General features: G+C 43.8%; 1 protein-coding gene across 4 annotated transcripts in view; it reads right to left on the bottom strand.

Moving 5' to 3' along the window:
• Positions 1–8,929: 8,929 nt before the first annotated feature.
• Positions 8,930–10,820, bottom strand: part of BAG2 (BAG cochaperone 2) — a 31,247-nt gene continuing 29,356 nt past the window's right edge. For all 4 annotated transcript variants that reach the window (XM_045008502.1, XM_045008499.1, XM_045008500.1 and 1 more), the window contains exon 3: positions 8,930–10,224. In XM_045008502.1, the coding sequence (XP_044864437.1) occupies positions 9,824–10,224 (401 nt within the window). In that variant the 3' untranslated portion in view covers positions 8,930–9,823. The remainder of the gene's footprint in view (positions 10,225–10,820) is intronic.

The following is a 10,820-nucleotide window of genomic DNA, read 5'->3' as shown; positions in this document are numbered from 1 at the left end:
TTCCACCACCTCCCTAGGTAACCCATTCCAGTGCTTCACCACCCTACTAGTGAAAAAGTTTTTCCTAATGTCCAACCTAAACCTCCCCCTCTGCAACTTGAGACCATTACTCCTTGTTCTGTCATCTTCTACCACTGAGAACAGTCTAGTTCCATCCTCTTTTGAACCCCCTTTCAGGTAGTTGAAAGCAGCTATCAGATCCCCCCTCATTCTTCTCTTCTGCAGGCTAAACAATCTCAGTTCCCTCAGCCTCTCCTCATAAGTCATGTGCTCCAGCCCCCTAATCATTTTTGTTGCCCTCCGCTGGACTCTTTCCAATTTATCCACATCCTTCTTGTAGTGTGGGGCCCAAAACTGGACACAGTACTCCAAATGAGGCCTCACCAGTGCTGAATAGAGGGGAATGATCACATCCCTCAATCTGCTGGAAATGCTCCTACTTATACAACCCAACATGCCATTAGCCTTCTTGGCAACAAGGGCACACTGTTGACTCATATTCAGCTTTTCGTCCACTGTAACCCCTAGGTCCCTTTCTGCAGAACTGCTGCCCAGCCATTCGGTCCCTAGTCTATAGCAGTGCATGGGATTCTTCCGTCCTAAATGCAGGACTCTGCACTTGTCCTTGTTGAACCTCATCAGGTTTCTTTTGGCCCAATCTTCTAATTTGTCTAGGTCCCTCTGTATCCTATCCCTACCCTCCAGCGTATCAACCACTCCTCCCAGTTTAGTGTCATCTGCAAACTTGCTAAGGGTGCAGTCCACACCATCCTCCAGATCGTTAATGAAGATATTGAACAAAACCGGCCCCAGCACCGACCTTTGGGGCACTCCACTTGATACCGGCTGCCAACTAGACATGGAACCATTGATCACTACCCGTTGAGCCCGACCATCTAGCCAGTTTTCTATCCACCTTACCGTCCATTCATCCAGCCCATACTTCTTTAACTTGCTGGCAAGAATACTGTGGGAGACTGTATCAAAAGCTTTGCTAAAGTCCAGAAATAGCACATCCACTGCTTTCTCCTCACCCACAGAGCCAGTTATCTCATCACAGAAGGCAATTAGGTTAGTCAGGCATGACTTGCCCTTGGTGAATCCATGCTGACTGTTCCTGATCACTTTCCCCTCCTTTAAGTGGTTCAGAATTGATTCCTTGAGGACCTGTTCCATGATTTTTCCAGGGACTGAGGTGAGACTGACTGGCCTGTAGTTCCCTGGATCCTCCTCCTTCCCTTTTTTAAAGATGGGCACTACATTAGCCTTTTTCCAGTCATCCGGGACCTCCCCCGATCGCCATGAGTTTTCAAAGATAATGAAATCTCTCTGCAATCTCATCGGCCAACTCCTTTAGCACCCTCGGATGCAGCGCATCCAGCCCCATGGACTTGTGCTCGTCCAGCTTTTCTAAATAGTCCCGAACTACTTCTTTCTCCACAGAGAGCTGGTCACCACCCCATACCGTGCTGCAGAGTGCAGCTGTCTGGGAGCTGACCTTGTCTGTGAAGACAGAGGCAAAAAAGCATTGAGTACACTAGCTTTCTCCACATCCTCTGTCACTAGGTTCCCTCCCTCATTCAGCAAGGGGCCCACAGTTTCCTTGACTTTCTTCTTGTTGCTAACATACTTGAAGAAACCCTTCTTGTTACTCCTAACATCTCCGGCTAGCTGCAACTCCAAGCGTGATTTGGCCTTCCTAATTTCACTCCTGCATGCCTGAGCAATACTTTTATACTCCTCCCTGGTTATTTGTCCAATCTTCCACTTCTTGTAAGCTGTTTTTTTGTGTTTAAGACGAGCAAGGATTTCACTGTTAAGCCAAGCTGGTCGCCTGCCATATTTACTTTTCTTCCTACACATCGGGATGGTTTGTTCCTGCAACCTCAATAAGGTTTCTTTGAAATACAGCCAGCTTTCCTCGACTCCTTTCCCCGTCATGTTATTCTGCCAGGGGACCTTGCCCATCAGTTCCCTGAGGGAGTCGAAGTCTGCTTTTCTGAAGTCCAGGGTCTCTGTTCTACTGCTCTCCTTTCTTCCTTGTATCAGGATCCTGAACTCGACCATCTCATGGTCACTGCCTCCCAGGTTCCCATCCACTATTGCTTCCTCTACTATTTCTTCCCTGTTTGTGAGCAGCAGGTCAAGAAGAGCTTTTCCCCTAGTTGGTTCCTCCAGCACTTGCACCAGGAAATTGTCCCCTACACTTTCCAGAAACTTCCTGGATTGTCTGTGCACTGCTGTATTGCTCTCCCAGCAGATATCAGGGTGATTAAAGTCATTATTGACAATAAGACATTATTGCTTCCTTTTCCTCTCTCGCTTTTTGCCTTCTGGTTTAGTAAGTGTCTCGCTTAGCCAGCCAAGACTGCATCTTTTGCACCAGTGCTATAAGCCCACTGGAGAGGCAGGTAAAAATAATGCCTTAAACAGCCCAATGTTAGTACAAGTTGGCCAAGTCTCAGAGTGACCAATAAGACGACGTGCTGTACCACTGTTTCTCCAGCAGTGAGGTTGCAAGTGAGAGTCAGCATCAAAGACAGCAGCTACATGTTCTCTCTTTGCTGTTCTTTTCTCTCCTCTTTTGTGTTTGTCTCATTTTGTCTTCTGGGAAACAGGATCAGACTTCAACAGCTTGTCCAAACCATTTCACCAAGCTTCTCTTTTTCCCAAAAAAGTCAGTTAGTACCATTTTTAATACCATTTCATAGACGTTTAGAAAGGAGGTTTTTCTTCTAAAAAGTTTCTAACTAAAGAGAAAGACAATAAAGCATATTGTTAAAATGAAAGCCTCACATAACACTTTACATTTCGAATGCTTTAATGTTTTTTCTCTTTCCTGTACCCTGAGTAAAGGTTAAAAATTTTTAGTCATATGTTTGCCATGGGACTAAACAGGAGGAGGTCTCTAATATTCCCAAAACTCAGACTCATGTTTGACTGTTGACCCTGTCACTGGACCATGCTTATGTTAATACCTTTGATCTCTGGGCCCATTTAGTCTATCAAAATTAACACAGCAGTGCTCTGATTTGCTGTTTGCTGCTTAATAGAATGTAATCAGGCAAGACAGTCCTCTTTAAAGTGATAATTTAACTAAGTTTTTTCTTTCTTTCCTCCATCAGCTGGTAGGATTGTCTATACTGGCCTACTGTTGGATTAGGAGAACTCACATTTGTTTATTTTGATTTTTTTAAAGACACCCATCCAAGCCTCCAAGCATCTTAATATAATCAATCATACTATTAAATTAGACATTGAAGTCAATTCCACAGGAACAGTCAACCAGCCTACCCCCTTCATCATCTAAAAAAATGCCACCCAACCCAGACTTCTCCAGAGAGCCTATCAAATAGGTGTATTATGCAGTATGCCCTGAAAGTCACCATATTTGGTTACTTTTGACCCTGGGTGGGGGGGGAAGCAAGCTCCAGAGGCTCAGGGCAAAACATATTAGCACAAGAAAAAAATGTGTTTTTCTTTTGAAGCAAACACACATCTATGTTTAGGTTTTTTGTGATCTCATTTACAAAAAATTCAGATGACATCTCAACTCATCCCAATGAAATAAAAATTATAGAAATACTTCACTATACGTAAGGCCTGAAAATGTCCCCTCTCTAAGAGCTCTTTCTTACTGCTTTTTTATTATATTTCCTAGATTCTTTAAGACACAAGCAGGCTTAATGAAGGGAACATAGCCTAGATTAGCTGTTTTCATTTTCCTTTTCTTCTGGTTCTCTCTCTTTTAAAATATACTTGCTTCTGGCTGCTCTCTGTAGTATGGCTATATTTAGTTTAGATTAAGTGAGCGAAAGACAAACCACTGTTCATTTATAAAAATTGGAGAAGGTTCAGAAAAGAGCCCCAAGAATGATTAAAGGATTGGAGAACATGTGTTATAGTGACAGACTCAAGAAGCTCAATATATTTAGCTTAACTAAGAGAAGTTGAAGCTAAACAAATTCAGACTGGAAATAAGGTGTCATTTTTAACAGTGAAGGTTATTAACTATTGGAACAACTTACTGGTTGTGGTGGATTCTCAATCACTGACCATTTTTAAATCAAGGTTGGATGTTTTTCTAAAAGATGTGCTCTAGGAATTATTTGGGGGACATTCTCTGTCTGTGTTATATAGCAGGTCAGACCAGATGATCACTTCAGGCCTTGGAACCTAGGTATCAATAACAAACATCTTCCACAGGGTGGAGCCTAGAGATATCTATATAGCTCTGACACGGAGTTTAGGAAGTACGGGACTAACTCTGTAGAAGGACAAGCTAGAAACACACCACTAGGTAATTTAAGATGAATTAAACCATTTTAATTTTATCTAATAGATTGTATCTGTTCATTGTGATATGTGATAAATATGGATAAGATTTTGTCATGGTAAAATTATGCAAAATTCACAGAATAGTCATGGTAATAAAATGTTTAATTATCAATAAGGTATTACAGTAACATTTACATGAAACACTAATTCAATACCTTGCATGGTGACAGGTTTCAGAGGGGTAGCCATGTTAGTCTGTATCAGCAAAAACAATGAAAAGTCCGTGTGGCACCTTAGAACTAACAAATTTATTTGGGCATAAGCTTTCATGGGCTAAAACCCACTTCATCAGATGCCTGGAGTGAAAAAAAGTAGGCAGGTATAAATATACAGCACATGAAAAGATGGAAGTTACCTTACCAAGTCGGGGGTCAGATCTAACAAGGCCAATTGAAATTTGAAATTTGTTAGTCCATGAGGACTCCTTATTGTTTTTATTAATTCAATTGTTTTCACTTCAAAGTAAATGGTTTTTGAAGTTATATATAGACAGGGTTTTTTAATGCATCTTCAGGCACATTTTTATAAGATGAGAAGGAGCATTCGGGGGTCTACGCCAGAGATGGGCAAACTATGGCCCACGGGACCCTCTTGCCTGGCCCCTCAGCTCCTGGCCTCGGAGGCTAGCCTCCGGCCCCTCTGCCCGCTGTTCCCCCTTCTCCGCAGCCTCAGCTCACTGCGCCACCGGCGCAATGCTCTGAATGGCGCAGCTGCAGAGCCAGGCCTGACCTGGTGCTCTGTGCTGCGTGGCTGGTGCCAGCCAGGTGGTGCGGTTGTAGCGCTGCCAGCCACCAGTGCTCCAGGCAGCGTGGTAAGGGGGCGGGGAGGGGGTGGATAGAAGGCAGGGGAGTTTGGGGTGGTGATCAGGGGGCGGGGGTGTAGATAGGGGTCAGGGCAGTCAGAGGGCATGGAACAGGGGTTATTTGGGGACCGGGGGGCAGTCAGGAAGGATGGGGGGTCAGGGTTCTGGGGGCAGTCAGGGGACAGGGAGAAGGGGGGTGGATGGGGCAGGGGTTCTGGAGGGGCCATCAGGGAATGGGGGGGTTGGATGGGGCAGGAATCCAGGGAAGGGGACAGTCAGGGGGCAAGAAGCAGGCGGGTTGGATAGGGGTTGGGGCCAGGCCACACCTGGCTGTTTGGGGAGGCACAGCCTCCCCTAACCAGCCCTCCATACAATTTCCAAAATCCAATGTGGCCCTCAGGCCAAAAAGTTTGCCCACCCCTGGTCTAGCTGTTGACTCATACTGCTAAGCGTCACAGGGCAACTACTGGCAGAACTGGAAAATAGCCATCATGCATTTCCAGAACTGAAAAACATCCTCGTTCCTCAATTCTTGGACTGCACCACAATAAGGCAGATAGATATTCTCTCTGTGCTGGAATGTTGTCATCAAACAATTGTATATTTTCAAATACTGTGGTCCCACAAATGTCAAGGTGTTTTGCTTGATTTGGCTCAAATACATGGTCTGCACTGAAGAAAGCGGCAGCAGGTTGGTGAAAGTAGGAGATTGAATCAGTGTCCATGTATGACTTTTTAAAAAAATCTTTCCAAGAGTGCTGTTTTTGCTGTTGGGTGTTGTCAATTTTCAGAGCAACTCTCCGCCCACAATGCAAGCTCACACATGTCATGTGTATTCCTGGTTCGAGGTACAAACTCTTTTAGAGCTTGAAGTTCTTCAATAACTGCTGCAAACTGGCAAAGATCCACAATCTCTTGAACACAAACTACTGCTATGACCATTCTCCTCAGTAAAAAAATGAAATGTAATCCTCACTGTGTTCAATGTAATAAAGAGCTGTATTGAACCAGCTGTTCCATCTAATTATACTGAGGTTGGTAGGATGGAAGGATTTTCCCCTTTTTCTGTTAGAAACATGCAGGAACCAGGTTTTTCTGCCAGGGTAGGCAGTGAAAGCATGTTTTACAGCCATAAATTCATTTACTTTCAAAAAGTATCTTCCTCCACAGATCACCTGCAAGGTTAAGTAAATGTGCCATGCATGTAAGGTGTACAACATTTATAAATCAATGGTTTCAAACCTCAATCCCAAGCTTTCCCCATGTGCATGGCATTATTGGTCACAAACGCAGAGATGCAATCAAATCAAATGGTATTTCAAATTTTTCAACAGTCCCCCGTTTGCGCAGCTGTTTTAAAATCGACTGCTTCCAAAACTTCACAATGTAAAAGAAAACGTCCAGCTTGTGTTCACCTGCATCTGAAGTCCCTGCATTTTCACTGCTTGTTGGGATAGGAATAGCAAGAATGTTAAGTACATACCTGTCTTTAGCATCAGTAGTTTCATCTGTCACAATACTAATTTCTTCACAGGACTGCAACTTTTTCTTTAATTCTTCAATGTGATAGTCCAACCAAACACTTTGGACAGGTAAAACTTTCTGATCTGCACTTGGTATAACACCTACCCTGCTCTCTAAAAACTCTCTGGGCTTTGAATTGTTCCAGCATACGCAGGGGTATATTTGCAGCAGACAACAAGGCTTCTGTTAATTTGAAAACTTAATTTCTCTTGTAAATCTGCTCCTCGGTCTTGGTATTAAAGAGCTGTGTAACTGTTTTCTGCCTTTTAAAATTTCTATCTTCATCCATTGCCTCTTGTTTCTGTTTACGATTTGCACTTCAAAGACGCTTATCACAGCTAGCCTTTCTTGTAAAATCAACAGGTACATTGCATGACATACAAACGTCTTTCCTCCACTTCCATGGAATGTTTTAGGGTACTGCTCTGCTCGCCGCTTAGCACTTAATGTTGCCACTTTGCTCATTTTTTTTGTTTGCTGCTGTTCTCTTTGTCTTACTTCAAATAAATTGCTGTAACCCCTTCTTGTAGGAAATGCATGACTCTTTTCTGTGAATTCCACATTGCTCAGGGCCCTGGTTAGACTCCCTGGGCCAACCAGAAACTAAGGAGTGGACCCTCAGAGAAGGCGCCTGTGACCTCTCTGGGGGCAGAGCCACTGCTAGGCAGGACAGTCTGACCCACAGACTGGATGGTGAGTCAGGAGGAGCAGGGGGTGCTCCCTCCCTCCTGCCAGCCTTAGTCCCCCACCCCCAAGAGAGCAGACAATTCCCACCTGTTAGGCAGCTGGCTGACAACTCCTCTAGCAGTTGCCTTGCAGCTCCTGCCCCCTCCACCCACAGTGGCTAAGAGCTGCAGGGCCCATGCAGCAGCTGCAGATGAGAGCAGCAGGCTGTGCCACAGGTGGCAGATAAGAGCAGGGTTCCCGCCACCCACCACAGCTCAGATCTGTGGGGCCCCCGCTGCCCACCCTGGCTAACAGCAATGAGCCCGCCTCCTGACCCAGCTGATAGCAGCAGGGCCTCCACTGCTGGCAGCAGCTATGAGCTGCGGGCTCTGCTGCCTGCCACAGCTCTCAGAGCTGCAGGCCTCCCACCGCCAGCCCCAGCTCACAGCAGCAGGGCCCCTGCCACCAACCTGCCCTGGCTGATAGCAGCAGGGCCACCGCTCACGGTGGCTAGGAGCTAAGGAGTCTGAGGGAGTGAGAGCTACTGGCCCTCGCTGGCAGCTGAGAGCTCTGGGACCCCAGCCGCCTGCAGCAGCTGAGAGCTCCAGGGCCCCCCGCAGCCTCCAGACTCTGATAGCCCCGTGCCTGGGGCAGTGGGGCCAAAGCTGAAGCTGAGGAGGATAATGTCACAGAGATCTCTGGTAGTGATGGAATCCATGACTTCCGTTACAAAATCTTATCATTAGTGATAAGGTCACTGTCTTTGTGAGCAAAACCACAAACTGCATTATACCAATCAGTGGGGTTACAATGGAACTTAGTTCTTTATTTCATTCACCACCTCAAACGAGTGCTACAGAGATGTTATTGAATATTTTACAAGCCCTGTTACATACATCTTTGCTGATGGACATTTAAAAAAAAATTGAATACAGAACGCATTACAAACATTACAACCCCAGTGCATAAAACAGATTAATTATGTTAACTTATCTGTAAGTGGGAGTTTTGGGAACAAACCCTCAGTGCTGCAAACCATCATTAGCAGTGGGTTTCGTGCATCTTACTGAACTATTGCTTCACTCAAACTTCAGAATGAATGCATTTAACAAACACTCCTTGAAGCATTTGATTTTTCTTGTTATTAAAATTTCATTTAATAATCAACTTCACCCAGTGTTTGACATTATGAAACACGGTGTACAAATAGGAAGATCTATAAAAGTTTTCGCTTTTATAACAAACACCAGTGATGAACATGAAAAAGATATTTGTGTTTTGGGAAAATGGGCTAACCTCCACTTTGGCATGAGCAGAAGCAATTTACATTGATTTTAATGAGAGCAGCATCTGCTTACCCCAGAACTGAATATAATCCATTTTAAAATGTTTGTGGATCCAGCTGTTTCACTTTGTTATGCTTCGTAGAGGATTAACGGGAAAAAAAAGTATCTTTGATTTGCAGGACATGAAAGCAGTTCTGCATAACTCCTCTTGTAAGTTACTCTGAAATCATTAGCCCACAGCAGCCCCAAACTGAGCATTAGTTAATAAACAGTCTAGAAGGCAGCAGCATTCAGTGGATGGAGCATGGTCTACACTTGGGGGGGGGGGGGTCAACCTAACATGCAACTTCAGCTACGTGAATAGATGAAGTTGTATCTTAGGTCGACTTACCTGGCTGTGAGGATGGTGGCGAGTTGACCGCTGCCGCTCCCCCGTCGATTCCGCTTCCGCCTCGCGCAAGCTGGAGTTCCGGAGTCGACGGGGAGCGCGTTCAGGGATCTATTTATCCGCATCTAGATGAAACACAATAAATCGATCCCCGACAGATCGGTCTCTACCCACCGATCTGGCGGGTAGTGAAGACCTGCCCTTAGTCAGAAGAACTGGGTTCTATTCCCAGCCTCCTGTGTGACCTTGTGTTATTTTACCACAATGTCTGTAAAATAGGGTCAATTCTTATCATTTTCTGTAAAGCATCTTGCACTACAGTGCCAAGTAACTAACAAAGTTATTCATTACTAAAAAATGGAGTGTGGCATATCACCTTTTTGTTCCTGTTTATTGCATGACTTGTCTTTTTCCCATAAGTCTGTTTCATACAGAATATTCACCAAAGGGAAAAAAAATGTGCTAGGTGAAATCTTAGTACATGACACAACAGCTTAAGTTTTCAAAAACTTAAGAGAAAAAAATTAGATTAGCTTTAAGAGTGCAGCAGAAGTACATTAATTACAATTTGCAGCAGCAGTACCAATAAAGTTCAAGTCTAGAGGAGCAAACCTGATAGCATTCTTAGATCACATCTTCACTGTGAAAGAAAATATCTATGTTCTTTCTGATACCTAAGGCAGTGCTATCAGTATTTAATATTTGCACCCAGCACTCTAAAGTATTATTAGTTTAGTGCTAAAAAGTAACATTTTCTTTGCATTCCGTGCATTCTTTATGGAGACTTAACTTTGATCTGTCCAATTAGCTAGTACTACTTTAACCCTGTTCGTTGTTGCACAGCTGTTGGACAGTTGATTTTGGATGTTCTAACAACATGATTGACTTTTCAGAGTTTTCTATATTTCTAAGCAGAGTCTCTAGTCTCCTTTTGATTTTCTTTTGATCTTCAATAGCGCATCCAATTACAACAGACTGAAATTTCTGATCAATGGGTCCAGATGGTACCTCTGATGTGCATGCACCATAAAGTGACATTAAATGGCTTTTGTAACCTTCCAGATCATCAAGGAGTTTATTGACTACTTCATCAATCATTCTTGTGGCGTGGAAAAGGGCTTCCTGCTGCTGTGGGTTTCGTATTGTTTCTACAGAAACCTCAACAGTGAGGGTTCGGCCCATCAGACGACTGGCAGTCAGGCAAAGTTCTTCTCTTTCACCTAAATTTAAAAATAAAATTTTCTGATTTACAAACTAGCTCTTTTAGGTATGAACAGCTTCACACATACAATCAAATTACCCTAGTGTATGTAGTATATACACATCTCTGCTGTGGGTTTGAAATAAAAATATTTTTAAAGCAGATCAGAAAGTTTAATTGGTTATTCTATTTTGAACAGTGACTGTAAAAATGAAGGAGTCCTAAATTTGTGTCTCAATGTTAGACCAAAGGTACTCAGTTTACAATTACAATCTAACTGCCAGCCTTTCTATCGCAGCCTGGTCCTTGAGAGTCAAGCTCAGTTCCTCCATCTCATGCATTATCTCCAATAATAATGGTTCTGCATGCTAAATTGGACGCTCTAACACCTGGCCAACCTCATTCTTTCAGCTGGCTTGCATGTATATAACTGCCTGGAACTTATTAGACAAGTCTGTTGATGATGCACAAAATGGAATAGAATCCTGCTTCTTAATATTAGCTGTGTTGGCTCTGCAGTGCAAACAGCAGTAAAAAAAGCAGTAAAAGGTTACATGTTACTGCAATGAGGCAATATACTTGTTAGAGAGCTTATTCCTTCACTCTCACCCTTCC

Source organism: Mauremys mutica, chromosome 3 (genome assembly GCF_020497125.1).
Source record: "Mauremys mutica isolate MM-2020 ecotype Southern chromosome 3, ASM2049712v1, whole genome shotgun sequence".
NCBI lineage: Eukaryota > Metazoa > Chordata > Testudines > Geoemydidae > Mauremys > Mauremys mutica.
Note: the sequence above shows the minus strand (reverse complement) of the source record. Positions and strands in the feature narration are given on the sequence as shown.